The 17,545-nt window shown below is 44.0% G+C and overlaps 1 protein-coding gene across 3 annotated transcripts in view; it reads right to left on the minus strand.

Annotated features, from left to right (window-relative positions):
- Nucleotides 1-17,545, minus strand: part of Arhgap25 (Rho GTPase activating protein 25) — a 75,170-nt gene that overhangs the window by 40,980 nt on the left and 16,645 nt on the right. For 2 of the 3 annotated variants that reach the window (XM_017801943.2, XM_008848061.2), the window contains exon 2: nucleotides 4,336-4,535. In XM_017801943.2, the coding sequence (XP_017657432.1) occupies nucleotides 4,336-4,535 (200 nt within the window). Of the gene's footprint in view, nucleotides 1-4,335; nucleotides 4,536-4,624; nucleotides 4,752-17,545 lie in introns of those variants that run through there. The other variant, XM_008848062.2, reaches the window with a different exon arrangement.

A 17,545-nucleotide genomic window follows, 5' to 3' on the forward strand; every position in this document is an offset into this window, starting at 1 on the left:
TAGCACAGCAAATCTTCATAAGAAATCAGTGAGGAAAGACTGCTATTTTTGCCCACTGGAGAAATGAGGAAGTAAGTCTTAGAGAGATTAATTAGCTGGCCTAAGACTACAAATCACTAAACAGGAATGTGATGATTCGAACTCTGGACAGCGTGATTCTAGAATTCCTGATCAGTCTTGCCAGTCTTAGCTAGAGGAAGCAACAGAGTTCAGATCACTCACACTGGGCATCAGTACTTACTGCAGACCTTCCCACACTCTGCACATGAGATCCTTGGACATCATAAGCCAATAGAGGAGGGTGGGCTAGAAGACTTGAATGGGGTAATGCTGGGAATAGTGATGAGGAAGAGAGAGGGACCATGTGATCATAGGTGCTGTCACTAACTTTGTAAGTTAGCCTGCATGGACTATGAGTGGAGATGGTGGCAGAGCCAGTGTATACTGGCTCATAAGGGCAAACTGGGGGCCCTTTCAAGAGCTCTGTGAGCCAGTGGCTAAACACAGCTATCACTGAAATTTATACTGTATAAACCCATGATAAATGATTTTATATTTTAAATATGTTATCCCAGACTTATCATTCCCTGTTCTTTATTTTCTATTAGTTCTGAGTTGTGGTGATTCATCTGTGCTAGAAATTCTACATAACATTGTGCTATTACCCATCTTCTCAATTCTGAGTGCAATGATATCACATGGTTCTTGGCATTAATCCTGAAGGCAATATTTACCCCACAGAAACTGGCAAATACTATACAAAAATAAGTTTGCTCACCAGAGAGTCTGTTGTTAAACATTTACCAACATGTCACTGACAGACAACTACCTGTTAGGTTAAATTCTTGTGAGCAGTGGCAAAGGTTTGCTGTTATGCAAACAGTGTAATCCACATTCCTCCAACAAGGTACATGTTTACATTTCTACCTGTCATGCATGAGAGTTTCTGTTTCCTTGTCTTCATCCACAAACATTTAGGAACATTTTCCCACTTTGATAAGACCATATGGTGGCTCATTAACTTACATTGTATGATGTTAATTATTAGTAAGATCAAAGTTTTAATATGTTTATTGGCCATTGCATTTCTTTGGTAAACTGGCCATTTTTATATTGATTTGGTTGATTTTTTTTCTTATAAATTTGGAAGAATATTTTAAATACTAAAAGCATTTGTTTATTAAGTATATGCATACATTTTCTTATTTGTTATTTGAAGGTTTTTTTTCTTGCCGTTTTTTTGAGAAAAGATCTCTCTGTACTTCAACTGTCCTGGAACTCACTATGTAGACCAGGCTGGCCTCTATCCCAGAGCTCTACCTGCCTCTACCTCCCAAGTGCTGGGTTTAAAGATGTATGGTACCATACCCAGCTCTTGTATTGATTTTTAAGATATATTTGATTTATGAAGTAAATCAGTCTTTCCCTTGTGCTGTTCTTACTGTTGTGGTTTAAAAACATCAGCATCTCATGGTCCATGCAGATCACTGCAGTTTCTTTTGGCATTTTAATGAATTTATGCTTCATATTTAAGTCTTTATCCACATTTATGAATGTGGAAATGGACCTTTACTGTTTTGAAGAATCTAGCCTGTGCCTATAACTTTCACTTCATTTCTACATATTTCTGGTGTCAAGAAATTCCCCAAACAATGATAAATGATAGCATATTTAATTATTCTTTTTAAAAATTATTTATTTTTATTTTATGTGTATGTGTGTATTATCTGCATATAATAGGTAAGTGCACCCATGTCGTGCAATGCCTGCGGAGGTCAGAAGAGGCTGTTGGATCTCTGGGACTGGCATTACAGACAGTTGTTAGCTACCATGTGGGTGCTGGGATTCAAACCCAGAACAACCAGTCTTCTTAACCGCTGAGCCATCTCTCCAGCCCCTTAATTACATTCTTTATCTTAGTGAAATAATCAAAACTGTATGAGGTCCACAGGATGGTCACCAGCTGTTGTTTGTGGTGATAATATGTGACCATCAACCCAAGTTTCCAGCAGTAAGAAATCAGTTTTAAAAATTACAGAAAATTTTTACAATAGGTTATTTTGCCACTATATTAGCTTCATTATAGATTAATATTCTACACTAAGAAACAATATTTGTGACATATTGCTACGTTAATTAAATGATATCCTCATTTCACACTCACATCCTAAATGTCTTGAGGGCAGGGAATGCTGGATTTAGGTGGATATTTCTTGGTGGGCTTATGAATCATTTTTATTTATTTTTGCTTTTCTGATCTTCCAAACTTCCTATGGTGCGCATGTACAGCTTTTGCAATCAAATATGCACATAATATATAGTAAAATATAATTCTTTAGAAAGAATTGCCATTTTATCCTTAAAAATGTTAATTTTTGCATCTGAAATGAGGGTTTCATTTTTATCAAATGCTTTCTTTGGCCACCTGTTGAGGGGTTATGCGGGTCTTCTCACTTGAACTCTTGATCTGATGTATATTAATAGATTTCCTAAAAATGAATCATTGCTGTGGTCTTAGAAGAAGCTTTATCTACTTATCCCAGGCCAAGTTAAGTGTGAGAAGCCCTGGATTTCCTCAGAGCAAGGAGAAGAAACAGGGACTTGCACGTGGCTATTCCACGCTCTCGTTAGCTTGATTTTACAATGCAGTTTTTCACATGCACCTCACATTATCCAGTCATGTGACTGGTGCAGGCCAGGGAGTATTGTTTCATTGTTTCATATGCAAGAAGAAAGGAGGACCCAGAAAAAGTAGGGAGTGGTGGAGCCAGGAAAAGAACACAACATTCAATGTAAAATATCACCTTCTATGCCTTATGGAGACAACCTCTACCCAGTGGCCCTTTCCATGGACTTGGGGTGGTGGAAGCGGGACTGCTGCTCCCTTCCTCTGCAAGTGGGAGGACTTTTCACATCATTTTGATGTACCAGCCACCATGGTCTTGTCCTGGGGTGGCTAGATGTGATAAGGTCTGAGTTGTTTATTAAAAACAGGAAGTCTAGTTACCACACATAGATGATAGCAAGAGCCTAGTCTGTGATGGTGTCTCAGGGTCCTTCCCTGGCCTCTTCAGGGACAGATGCTCAGAACACTCCTCAAGTGGATAGCATGGTCCAATGGTGGTCCACTGGCTAACCAAGTCCTATGGCTATATTACTGATCCTCAAGCCTGTCCTCTTACAAAATGACTGCATCACTTGGCTCCTCCCACCTGCTCATCCACCCACTTGCTCATCAACCCCCAACATCCATACGCTTCCTATCTCTACCTTCCTAGCTCCGTAAGGTTTCGGAGTCTGTCCTTCCTAATAAGTTCTTCTGGTCAAGCTCCCCGCCCTCCATCATCACAAGCATGAACTCTAGGTGGATGCATAGCTGTCCTAGTTGCTAGAGACATCAGCTTACACATGGGGTCCCACAGTCATGGCTAATGTTGCCATGTCTCACTCTCATGTCCCACAGTGAGCCCTGGAATAAGGAGGAGTGCCCCAGCCCTGAGATTTAAGATTAAAGCCTTCTCACAACCTTATCCTTTTCCTCAGGGGACCCTGTTCTACTCTCAAAGTAGCAGAATCTGAATCTGACCACTGGCACTCACTGGCTCCTTCTGACATGCCTAGTACCATAAGCGCTTATCTAAGACTTACCTGTGCTGCCTGTTCAGACCCCCATTTGTTTTAGGACACAGAACCATCTGTTTGCAGCTGAAGCTAAAGAACTGTCTCATCATTGTTCAGGACCCCTCAGTGGCTCACTGGGATGCTCAGATACCACCCTCCATCCATCCTAAGATCTCCATACCTCCCCCAAACTCTTTTCTTTCCCTCTACCCTTTTTCGTCATGTAACTCATCTTCTAACAAATTACATACTTCTTTTGTTTATTGTGGTTATTTTCTATGCCATATGGCAGGGATTTTCCATGATTTACTCACCGATTTATTTCAAGTGCCTACAACAGTGTCTGGTATTAGAACATTTATGTGTGAATACATCATGCATTACATATAATTGTTGTTTATAATATAATAAAATGTGCATTTATTGAGCAAAGTCTCCAAAGCAGTTTTCCTGAGCCACCACAATATGACTGTCACCACTATGGTATGAGCCTAGACTTGGGTGCCTTAGGAAGGTGAACGTGCTAATGGGGGCATCTCTGCCATCTTCACTGTACAGTACATACAGAGAAAAGAATGAAAAGGCCACCGGGCACCCCCAAAGTGGAGATATACTGAAGAGGTCCCTAGGAGAATAAGCAACTAGTGTGCACTGCCTGCCTCCTCTGGACCCGGAGAGATCCACATTAATGGGGGGCACACAGTCAGCGGGTACCTGTGGCTTTGAGTCCTCTTCGTCCTTGTAGTAGTAGAGCTGCTGAGCCCTCAGCACGAAGTATCGATTCTGCCAGTTTTTCACGATGGACCGCTGCTTCTTCAGCCAGCCCATCTTGATGGGCCTTTCCAGAGGATTGGGGGTGGATGGTGGGTGAAAGGCCGCCATCGGCTCCCCGGTCATCACGCTTCTTGACCGAGCTGTAGAAAGGAACAGAAAGGCAGACTGACCGAGGGACATAAAGCACAGAGCCAAGAGCAAGGAAAGAGGCCTCAAGGGGGCTGAGAACCTGTTGCAGCCACAGCCAGATCTGGCTCAAGGGTCCAGATCCAGATCTACAAGAATCCCCCACGCCCGGGAGAGGAGCTGGGGTCCTGCTCCAGAGAGGAGCCCAGCGGACCGGCGCCTGCGGTCCAGCTGCCTCCGGCCTTGCGTTCTGTAAAGCAGGAGGTTGGCTGGAGCCTCTAAGAGGAAGTGGCCACAGCATCTAACACAAGGTGCTTCCTTTTCCTGCGTGGGAGTATCTGACAGAGGACAAAATAATGCCCCGCTGTGTTCAGAGTAAGCCCATGCAGCTGCAGAGGCACCGGAAGTTGCCTGGTTTTTCTTCCATGACCATTCTGAGGAGCCAGCACGTAGCTTGAACCTCACTGTCCAGCAGACCACAACCACAAGCCAGCCTGCAGAGACAGTACCTCCAGAAGTTTCTGACCACATGTTACCAGGGGCCCTTCAATCCCTCGCCCACTGTGCTTACATCACTCTGCTGGGTAAGGGCTTTCCATGGTACCTCTGTCTTACGTTTCTAGTCAGATGGTCACCACTAACAGAAGTAAGACTTGAAGCCAGACTCCTCCACCCACTGCATGTTGTAACATGCTTTTGTCTTCCCACAGAGTTCTACCCGTCATTTGATCAGTCATTTGATCTGGTCATGACCTATGCCTTCATGGTGACCCCCACACAGGACAACTGTCACCTTCCTGTACCTCCACAATCACCGGTTCACCACCCTGGTTTCCATCAGCCCTTCCTTCTAACACCTGCCTTCCTTCTTTTCCAGCCCACTCAACAGTGACCCTCAAATCAGCAGTTGCTCTTTGGAGCCTTGTGTTTATGCTGTGCTGATACCCAGTGTCGCTGCTCCACACCTGCCATGGGCTGCACTCCTTTTACCATGGGCTGTTGAAGGAAGTCTCTGTGTCATGGTCCCTTTAGTCAGCTTGGGTCGACCCCTGATACCCATAAATGACTAGGTTAACAACCCCACTCTCATCTCCTTCATCTCCCCTGACTACAGACCTGTTCTTCCTCTCCCTGTTTTTGATTATGGATGAACTATGCAACTCCTCCAAGCCTTTGATAATAGTCCTTACTATGTAGAATTGTGAAGAATAAACAAACAACACATACAAACCACTTAGCACATTTTTAGTTAAACTTAAGCATAAGTGTTACTTATTTTTGTCAACAGGTGATTACTTCTAACTTTAAGAATGGAGTTTTTTTTTTTTTGAGACCTTCTTCAACCTCTCTCTTAGTTCAAGTTTTAAGCTTCCTGTCCTCACTCATTCCTAACTTTAGTGTATCTAACCTGCAACTTCTCCCTGTGCTTTACATTCCTGTTTTCTACCTCCTTCTAGGCCTGTGGTTCACAGCCTTTATTCACGTTCACAGCATTCTTCCAAACGCTAGAGCTTTATCCAGAGTAGTAGTTGTTTCTCCGCTGACTCCAACTGTATCAAGAACTACCTGTTTAATGCCCTCCCACAGTGCTACAGTGTTGTCTGAACAGAGCTCTGCCTAACTGGACCCTCATCCCTACAATGGCTCTGTCTTCCTATAAGACACTTCAGTTGTGGCTTATATTCTTTAATTCCCACCAGGGAACTGGAGGGACGGCAATGTCAGCTTCCTGATGGACAGACATCATCACAGGAGAACATGTATTCAATGGTAGTGAAAAATAACATGCCATCCTGATGTCCATTTGGCTTGCAAAGACATCACTTTAAATCAGTATGTCATGACACCCTAACTAAGAACTTTATTTCCAATCTTTCTCCTTGGCTATCTTCCAGTTCCAAAGTTTTCTGCTGGGGATGACCATGTACTCAAGGTAACCAGAGGGTGAGGAGAATGGCAGGGGAGCAGGAAGAGGCATTGGACGGGAGCAGTGAGGAGGGATGACCTGAAGGACTGAAGACCTGTGTAACTCTGTATCTTTCTAAGTCTGTATGCATTTTGAAAAGACTCTCATCTAGGAAGAGAGTGGACATGGACAAAAATAAAAGTGAGGTTCATACACAAAAGTTCTAAAGAAGATGGAAGAGCCAGGTGTGGTGGCACACATCTGTAGTCCCAGCACTTGGGAGGCAGAGGCAGGAGGATCTCTGTGAGTTTAAGGCCAGCCTGGTCTACATAACGAGTTCCAGACCAGCTGGGGCTACAGGGAGGACCTGTTTCCAAAAAAAAAAAAAAAAAAAAAAAAAGAGGAAGATGGAAGAGCCAGGCCATTGGCATTCTCCTCTGCCTCACTGAGGCCATCCTGAGACTCTTTTGATCACCTACCTGGAGCAATGCCAGACATGGGAGGAAGGTCTCTTTTCTGCAACAGTGTAATGAGGAGCCTCCATAAAACTCCTGGAAAGATGCCACCAAATGGAACCAACACATGACAAGAAAAAATCAAACAGGTGCCACTTAGTGGCTATGAGGACCCAGGATTTTAGGGCCACTCCCAGAATCCCACAAACCCACTGTTGGAAGCAAGAGAAGTGGAGGTTCTCCAGAAGTGTGGATGAAGGAGGGCAGGGATTAGCAGAAACGAGCAAGATACTAAGGGTTGAAGGGAATTTGATCAACAAGGATCCCAGGGTCTAGGGTATTATTTTTTACTTAGTTCTGGGAAAATTTTCATGTTTTTTCCTGGCAAAAACAATAATAACCAAATCAAAAACCATCACCCCTAAAGATATCTATGCCTTGAAGAATGGCCTGGCAAAGACAGAAGGAGGTATGAGGATCTGGTATTCTCAGCTATGACCAAATGAGGACTTGACCTTGAGACCGGAAGGCAACATATCTGCTTAATTGCTTATATTCCGAAGCAAAACCACTTACTGTACATTCAGTTGGTGTTTCTTCAGTGCTTGCTATCATCCTACCATAGCTGATATGGCTACAAGTCCAGGACCATCTGTTACGAGGTAGAGGACGTGGAGAGATCTGTACAAACTCCGCATTGATAGAATTAAGTCCCGGAACTTGGGAGGGTGATAGCTGGGGACACAGTGGACCAGCAACCAGGAAGAAGAGTTTCTGTTCCATCATAACTCTCAGCCCTGATCACCAGCCAGGCCTCTCATGGATCCAAGTGTGGAGAAGCAGCCTGATGGGTTTTGGTTTTGACCAATCTTCCTTGTTACTTCTTTGAACAGCTACTTTTTTGTAGGTGATCTGTTACTGGTAGTGGTGTTCATCCTTATAATGAAAATGATCATAGTGACAAGCTCTGCTGTGAGCTGGTCATTGCACCCATGGTTCATGTTTGGGAAGGAGGTCTGAACCAGGCATGAACTACAGAGCAGGTTACAAAGGGGCAAGGGTAGCAAAGTAAGAGGGTAGCTGCTGGGTTCTTATAGAACTCTCTGGAGCAAGAGCAGGATGAGAGTCTTAACGAGGCCAGAAATTCACTCTTACACTAGTGAAGAGAAAAAGACCAAGCCCCTGGCTAGCCCTATGCTAGTTGAATAACAATCACTGAAGGTTGGCTGTGAACAGTTATGTGAATTAAAGTGAACTGAGTTAAAGTCCATTTCTACCAGTCACACTTGAAGTGCTCAGCAACTACTGGGCTAGTGGACCCAAGGAAGAAGCAGCCTTAAATGCAGATTGAAGCTTCAGCCTTGATCTGAGAGGTAATCATGAGCCATTTCCTTGCTCCCTTGTTGAGCCATGATAAAACAGGTAAGTTTTGCAGTTGGACTGGTCATGCTGAATTTTGGTCTGCCATGAGGGAGTATACGCGAAAGAAACGAAAAACGTGCCGTGTACCAAGGGTTTCTGCCACAGAAGTTAGCTCATTTTTGCCTCAAATTAAAGCAAGAGAAATATAAGGAAGGAAATATAAGCAGCAAAGTCAGCTAGGAAGCACCATCACTTCCTCTTCTTCTAGTCCTCCTGCTGATTCCTGGACCTGAAAAATAACCACAAACTCCCCTTGGGTCCACCTTTGAAGGGTCTCCCCCACCTGCTCCCCAGTCTGCCTTGGTCTAGGCTCTGCCTTAGATGGCTCTGGGAGCAGGGTGAGCAAAACCTGGGAGGATCCCTTGATATTTTCTCGCTATAAACCACTACTGTGGAAACCTGTTTGAATGGATTAGAAAAGGGAGGGGAATTCTCATGGCTTCACCCAAGGCCTCTCTCTTGAGCTGTAGACCCACCTGTCCTGCTGCTTACAGGCACCTCAGGGAGCTTTTCAAGCTAACCACATTGCTAGCCAAACTCACCCCACCCCCTTCTTACCTTCTGCCATCTAGCTGTCTTGCACAGACAAACACACCCCAGTCTGCCTTTCATTCTCTGGTTTCTCTCTATGACGGTGTCCTCCTAGGCAGCCAGCTGACCCAAGAGGCTGTCCCTCCTACAGACAGCACAGATGATATTGGTGATGATGTGACCCTTCTAAGACACAGACTCGTGTTTGTCTCCTGCTGCACGCCTCCCATGAGCCTCAACGCCTCCCTCCCAGAAGATGAAGCATAACCAGCCACTCATGGAGCCCAGAGTCCTTGTGGCTTTCTGCACATTTCCTGCTGTCTTCCTGCACATCCACCTTGCAGGACAGCGTGCTCCTTACTAAAATATCTGACCTCTTAAAAACCTTTTGCCCAGCCTCTTAAAAACCTCTTGCCCAGACACTTCAGGCCACATCCCCCTGAGAAGACCCAGCAGCCAAACTTGGCAGCTACCCTGTCCCCGTCACTGTGGACCACATAGCACAACACTTGTCACCACTCCTGGTAGCTTTTTTACCCTGTCTCCTTTTCCACTTGCAGCCTAAGAGGACAAGGACGCTGTTTTCATGCTTTCCCTTGCACACCCTGTATCCTAGCTCCCAGTGTAGTCCTTGAGGAAGAGCAGGCAGGGTAAGGTGGAAAATTGCACAGACCTCTGCACTAGTAGCCATAGTTGAGTCATTGTCTACTCTGACTTGTTTCCTCTTTGGTGAGATTGAGAGTCACAGGCATCTTGTGGGGTAATTAACCCATAAGGGTTAACAATGATAATGGTTGGGTCCCAGTGCCTGCCTTTAAAACACAAGACTCGAAAAGAAGCTACCGTTACTAAGATTATTATTGTACATAGGAAGTTGATTTCATGTCAGATAAGAGGAAAGACTAGGGAGATTAAAGGATAAAAGGAGGAAGAAAGGTGTAAAGAGGAAGATTAGCTGGACATTGCCCAACATCCCAGCTATAACACAGAGGACTCGATTAGGAAGGTGTTAATGGAAAAGGAGACACTATCAACGGCAACCAGAGTGGACAGACAGGCTGCATACAGAGTGGGCAAGGACGAGCTAGAGGCAGAGGCCTCTGTGAGACTCAGTGTTTGTTTACGTGTCTCCAGTAAGCCAGCCTCCTCCGTCATTCGCTCAGCCTACATTGCTGAGCCCTTGAGAGGCACCAGGACAGTGTCAGATCCCAGCTCACATACCTTTGTGCTCCAAACACATTGGAAAGCCCAGAGACCCATTTGCAGGAGCAGGGAAAGTCAGTGAACAAGGCTGTTCTAGACCTGGTAAGCTTGAGGATGGACTGAGAGCTTCCAGCTTACCCACAGTTCTGGTTTTGACAGGCAAAAATCTGAATCAAGAAAGGGTAGAAGGGAAAATGAGGGACAAGTGAAAGCCCAGAGATTTTGACTAACATCAAATCTCACATCAGGAAAATAAAGCGATATTCAAAAGTCAACAAGGCTGGGCACAGTGGCAGATGGCTCCAAGGAAAGTAGCCATCACCCGAGGCTCCGAAAACAATCCCGCATACAAGGCACAAGGAGGCACTCCTTCCTTTAGGGCTCGGGGGTGGGGGGTGAGCACAGCATAGCCTAGAAGTCTGTCCAGCAGAAGGCCATTGGTAAGTATTTGGTGAATAAATGAAGCAAATATTTTAGGACAGATTGAGAGCCACCATCAAGGCACTTTATATTTGTAACAAATAACAGCAGATTTTCCTGTGTGTAGGACATCTAGATGAGCTCACTTGTTCCCATGTAGGCAGTAGCTGGTAGAAGCCAGTTACTTAATATTTACTGAGTACTTATAAGCACCTGCTGCGGTGCAGTGCTATGTCTCACCCACGTCAGTGTCCGGACCAGCTCTTTATAGGAAGAGCCCCTTGTCATCTCCATTTTAAAGACAAAGAGACTGAAGCTCCCCCCAGCTCCTCAGCTAGAAATTCAAAGCCATACCTAGGCCACACCTAGGCCGCATAGCCCAGAAATGAACAGCATTCAAGTGGCAAAGAGAGTTGTCCACATTGTAAATCAAAGTGGTTACAGAGTAAGGAAGCGTGTAGAGAACAGAAACGAGTCTGTCCTTTATCTGGGCAGGAGCAAAACTATGAGTCCTCGGGACTGAAACTATGGCACATCCAGCTGGTCCCCACCCATACTGCCTCAAGCATGCATGTAGACAGCTTCATGTTTCCACTTCCACCCAGTGTATCATCTGTGAGGCTCATCAGGCCTTGAGAAAACAGTGTCACAGAAATGGTACTGAAACCTCAAGTCTACCACCGAGGCTTCACTCACTGACGCTAACAGGAAGATGGTTTTATTGGGTAATCCTGTTATATCTTACCAGCTTGCTGCCCAAGCTCATTTGAAGTATAAAGGTGTAGATCAAACCTGGGTTGGCCATAGAGTGGGAAGGAGAACACCGAGTTATCCCAACTCCATCCCTGGGAGGAGAGGAAGCTGCTGGGACACCCTCAGAGCAGTCCCACCTCCTTCTGCAAACAACCAACAACATATCCAGAATCTCATTTTTAATTTCACATGAAGAACATTGCCACTTACATAGGCAGCAGGCTGTGAGACTGATGGCAGCAAGGAGGGTTCTGTTGTCTGCTCTGAAACTACACAGGCGCCTTCCCTGGACACTCGTTCTTGAGAACAAATTTGCATTACTCAATTCTTAGAAGTATCTAGAAGCTGTTTCTTGAATGCTTGCTCACTGCCCAACACTAAAATGGGTTTAGCTTTCCCCTGTTCTACAGCTGATGGTAAAGTCCTTTGTTGTTAGGTAAGTATAGCAACGTAAAAGTAGAATCCACCTTGGAAAGGAATTTTGCAGATAGTGATGATTTCTGTCCCCAAAGCCACAAATGTTGTCTAGGTAGTAACTTGAGGAGTAGTGTCAGAAAGAGGCAGGATTGTATATAAGAAGGAGAGGGCTGGGCTGGCCTGGGGGATTGTGAGAGAGGACTGGGCAGGGCTGGGGTGTGTGTGTGTGAGAGAACTGGGCAGGGTTGGGGTGTATTAGAGAGAAAGGACTGGGCAAGGCTGGTGTGTGTGTGTGTGTGTGTGTGTGTGTGTGTGTGTGTGTGTGCCTGGGAGGGATCGGGAAAGACTGGGTGTGGTGGGGATTGGGCAGGTCTGGGGTGTGTGGGAGGGAGAGGATGGGCAGGACTGGCTTTCTGTTTCTTTCATCTCTTCAGCTCTAGCCTAGCTCTAGAAACCAAAGCCAGGAGCAAGTCTGTCTCGAAAAGTTTTCCTGCCTTTGGGCAAATTCTCATAGTGTAGGGCACCTCTCAAGACACCCATGTGGCACTCACAATTGAGGGTTTTCATGTTTCTTAGGACTATAGCACGCCTCTTCTGCATCCGCATGTGTCTCCATCAGTTGTGACACCTCCCTCTCTCTGCCTATCTTTGCGTAACAGGAAGCCAAGTGCAATAACAAGAAGCTTGCAGACTGTGAACATTTCCTACTGAAGGCTGCCTGGGAGCTGCCTCTTTCTCAGTGCAAACACAAGTAGAGCAGTCGTGGCAAATCAGCCTGACCAGACAAGGTGGTGTGTCACTGGCTAGCTAGATGCTACCCTCTTTCCCAGGAGTGAATGTGAGGAAGGACAATCCACATCTGTGGGGCCGGGGAATAATTACAGCCATGAGCTCAGTGGTGAGGGTTAAATTAAGAGAAGTGTGCCCCTCCTCTAGCATCAAAACTATTCATTCATCTTAGGAAGGGTTTTGCTTTATTAGTCTCTAACATTCATATTTAAATAATGTATTATGGTGCTTGAATTCTTTGCATTTTGTAAGTGTGAGGCGCCTGCCTTTCACAGTGAGAGTCCTGCCAGGGCAACAATGCTCCTGGGCCATTGAGACCTGGGACTTAGTAGGCCACAAACCTTTGTCCCTCCTCAGACATTGTTCCACTTGGCTCCTGGGGCCACAACTGGTCTTTGGGAAGAGTGATTTTTGCCTTGAACTCTACCCAGCATGTGAACAGTGAAGGATGCTTGGGGTAGGATGGGCCTGGGATATACAGCCTGGCAAAATGATTCCTTTAGAAACTGAGGCAATTTATTTATGATCATAAGGTAGATGACATAAAAATATTGATTAGTTTTGCTAAGCACCATCAGGGCTTCTGATATGGAGAGTGCTTCCCATACCGTCAGACTGCTCAAACACAGGTGGCAGGGAGAGAGAAAGGACATTGGAGAGATGCAGAGAGCAATACCCATGGGGATTTTAGGTCTCTGCCCTCTGACAACAGCTCTCATTTCTAAATTGCCTTGAAATGATCAAGGCTATCTCGGTAGCAATAAGGGGGAAGTCTGAAATGGATGAAACAAAATCTGAAGTGCTGTGTGTGTGTGTGTGTGTGTGTGTGTGTGTGAGAGAGAGAGAGAGAGAGAGAGAGAGAGAGAGAGAGAGAGAGAAGGGAAAAAAAAAAATACAATTGAAACAATGAAGGGAAAAATAGTCTCCATGTAGGAAAAAGGGAATAATTCCCAATGCACTTTATAAATTTAAATACACCATGAAGTCCACAAAGCTAGATAATTTTGCCCCTTTGGTCACTTATCTATACCAAGTGTCTAGAATATTCCAGGAATTAAAGGACACTTAAATAAATGGTTTATCCCATCCAGAGTTAAGACAAATTAAAAAAATTTTTGTTGTTCTCAAAAGACTATGAACTTGTATTCAATACATTTCAATATTAGTGTGAGAGTTAATAATCAATAGAAACTCCATTCTTAGGTGTTAGAGAACATGTATTTTAATGGGTGTGGTGGGCACTCATAATCTTATAATCCCAGGATTTTTCCTTCAGTTCTGTTTTGTGGTTTGTTATATGGATGGACATCTTAAGGCTGAGTTGTCCTGAGGTCCTGGGAATGAATCCCACCCTCAGGATTTGATGTGTTGTGTGTCAGCTTGCTACATTATCTTGAGAATTTTTACAGCAATGTTATAAAAGAGAGCATTATTTTTCTTCTGCTATTTTTTATAGGCTTTGATTTCAGGGTAATGCAGCATATAGCATGAGTTAGGTAGATTCCACTCCCCTTACATATTTAGAAAAGAGAAAGATTGGTGGTAGCCATTTTGAAAGTTGCTGCAATTTACTGGTGAAACATCTGCTCTTTTCTTTGTCAGTTTTGTTTTGCTACTGATTCACTCTCCACCCTCATTGTAGGCTTACTCAGATTTCTTATTTTTTCCTGATTTAGTCTCAATAGTGTTGTGTTTCTGGGGTGTTTTCCATTTAATCTAGGTAATCAGGTTTGTTGGCATATAATTGTTCCAAATACTATTATTAGGTTCCTGGCAGGCTCCTAAAATGGCGGCACAGCGCCTGACACTCTAAAATGGTAGGTTTGAACTTATGCCCAGGCAAATCTCTCTACTTATTGGGAGATCAACCATTCCTGAGTTAAACTGCCCAGCGTATGTCATGGAAAGTTACCCAATCACCTAACTTCCTATAAAAGATGTCTGACTGCCCCTGCTTGCTGCTGTTTCTCTGCTCCCAGAGAGGCAGCTCAGCAGTCTGTTTGCTCTCAAATAAACTGCTGTCCCTCCCTGATGGAGTTGACCTGGTGGTTGGTCTTCTCTGCATCCACTTCCATACAACTATCGCACAATCATTTTTAGGTCTGTGGACTAGGTAGTAATGTCTCCAATTCCATTTCTATTTCAGCAATTTGAGTCTTTTTTAAAATAGCTATTTTACCTTAAAGTGGTCTTGTGTTGAACCTCTCATTGAAAAGTAACCCCCTTGCCTGTTGTAGCATTTTATAGCTGAAGAACACTCTGTTCACTATATCGTTCCTGTTCTTGTCCATCCCAGGGATGGAGCTCAGGTGGTCAGCCTGATGGCAGGCACCGTTATCTGCTGAGTCATCTCTCCAGCCCCTCACTTGCTTTTGAAGGGTAACTTTGCTGGGTATAAAATTCTTGGTTAAGGGCTTTTTCTTTTTCTTTTTCTTTTTTTAAAAGCATATTGAATTTACTCCTGCTTGCAGTTTCTGATGAGAAATTTCCTCATAATCTCTTTGAGAACTTTTTGTAGATGATAAGTCACTTCTCTTCATCTGCTCTTGTTTTCTCTTTGTCATTCTTTTCTGAAAGTTTGATTATACTATATCTCTGTGACCCCTAAGTTCATCACATTTGGAAGTAACTCAGCTTCTTGGATCTTCATATGCAGTCTTCTGTCAAGTTTCTTCTGTCTCTCCTCCCCTTTCTCTCTTCTTTTGAGACTTTTACCATGAGTCCTTTGGTCTTTTGACTCGTTTCCCACAGATCTCTTAGGCTCTGACCACTTTTCTTTGATTTTTTTCTATGTTCCTTAGATTTAGCATTTTCCGTTGTCCTGTCCTTGAGTTTGCAGAGTCTTTGTTTTGTCTCTTTAAATCTGTTTTTGAAACCCTCTGGTAAGATTCTCATTTTATTTATAATGTTTAGATTCAGCATTTTTAAAAATTTCCTTTTAGGTTTCTATCTCTTTCTCAAAGTTTCTATTGATCTATTTTTCCCCTTTGAATGGGCCATATGTCCCTATTTCTTATATACTATCTGATTTTGTTGTTCTTGTTCAAAACTAGACATTTGAACCTGGTAATGTGACTCTGAAAAATCAGATTATCCCCCTTCTCCAGTATTTTCTGACTTTTTAGTTTGTTGTGAATGTTATAGACTGTTTCAGTTTTTAGAGAAAAATGGAATTGAAAGAAGGGAAGTGAGCACAGGCCCTTTAAATTTTCTGAAAGTCATTTGTCAGAGAAGGAGGGTGAGGTGTAAGGAATAGAAATGAGCTGGGCATGGTGGCGCATGCCTTTAATCCCAGCACTTGGGAGGCAGAGGCAGGAGGATCTCTGTGAGTTCAAGGCCAGCCTGGTCTACATAGTGAGTTCCAGGACAGCTGGGGCTATAGGGAGACCCTGTCTCAAAAAGACCAAAAAAAAAAAAAAAGAAAGAAAGAAAGAAAGAAACAGAAATGACATCCCCTGCTTTGGTTGTACCTCAGAGCAGAGTCCTATCACTTGGTGGCCAGATCACTTTGCCCACCCTGCAAGCACCATAAAGCTGCTGGGGACATTTGTGCATAACTGAAGGGGGCTGGCAATGGTAGACACAGATGGCTACTCCTGTGCCAAGACCACAGTTTACCACAATTAAACACAATCTACTGCCCAAGCCTTCCCCTGGAAGATCCAAGACTCCATGAGACAGTAGAGTTCCAAAATAGCTACACCAGATGGATTCTGCAAAGGTGATGCCCAGGTGGGAGACAGGTTTCCTGTCATCGTTCCAGCATCCTCCAGGGTTATATTTTAGGGATTTCATTCAACTTAATCCGTCTAAATAATAATGATTCATCAAAAATAAAACAGCCTTCGTATTTTATAAGCTGACTTGGGCTACATTTAAAAAATCACAGCGGAAATTTTTTTAATTGTATTTGTTATTATTGTGTGTGTATTGTCTGTGTATGGTATGTGTAGATGGTGTATGTATGGAGAGACAGCGTGAGTATGGGTACATGCTACGGTGTGTGTGGAGGTTATAAGACCACTTGTACTGTGAAATCCCGGGCGGGGATCAAAACTCAGGTCATCAGACTTATACGGCAAGGACTTTTACCTGCTGAGTCATCTTGCTAGCCAAGAGTAAATATTTTAATATAGAATTGAAAAAATGGAAGAAAGGATTGTTTCGTGTGCTTAGGAATAAGTCACACTTCTCCTCCAGATTTTTAACCACCATCATCTTCTCTCCCTCTCTGGCATTCCTGCTGTGAAAGGGGTGGAACTGACTGAATCCAGAAGAAAGGTGAGAGTCACACTCAGATTCAAGAAAAGCTTCCAAAAATATCTGCTCCTTTAATAGGTGTGGAGATGTTCCACAATATAGCCAAACAGCTACCTGCCACCTCAAATGTGGCATCTCAGCTGATATATAACTGAGTTTTGTTATACCAAGAAAAGCGTTGTGGGGCACAAGCTTCCGGAGGATGCAGAGTGGTATTCCAGAGTGCTCCACCATAAAAATAGCATGGGCCACTCCAATCTTCCAGCACTTTCATCTGAGTAATGAAAGATATTCTGGAAAATGCTGCTTTTATTATCTTTGAGAGGCCTGGGAAAAAAGGGCTGAGCATTCAGAGTGACACAGGAAATCCGTATTTGTTATGTCTAATTGTGGGTGTGTTCCTGTGGGTAGCTGGTGAGGGAAAAGTGAAAGAAAGCATTTGAAGTTATTTCAGGAAAGAGGCGAAGGAGAGACAGAGCTCCTGATGTTTACGGAATGTGTTTGATATTCAGTGTCCTGGGTTGAGATGATCAAGACCAACTCCTGACCCAAACCACAATCCATAAAGGAAAATTTGATATTATATTCCATCAGAATCAAAATATTTCAGTCCATGATATACAGTAAGACCCTGGGAAGCAGGTAACAGAGTGGAAAAAAATATCTTCAAATCATACAGTCTTTAGACTTGTATTTGAGTTATGTATTTTAAAACTCTTGGCTGCAGGTGATGCTGTGGTTACTTCCCAGCCCGCTTCCTTCTTGCAGCGATACTCCAAATGAACTATTCTTCCAAAAAGGAGAAAAGGAGGAGGAGGGAGAAGCAGAGGGGAGGAGGAGGGGCAGGAGGGGAAACTGGGGGGGGGGG

This window comes from Nannospalax galili, unplaced genomic scaffold (genome assembly GCF_000622305.1).
Source record: "Nannospalax galili isolate Female #2095 unplaced genomic scaffold, S.galili_v1.0 scaffold204, whole genome shotgun sequence".
NCBI lineage: Eukaryota > Metazoa > Chordata > Mammalia > Rodentia > Spalacidae > Nannospalax > Nannospalax galili.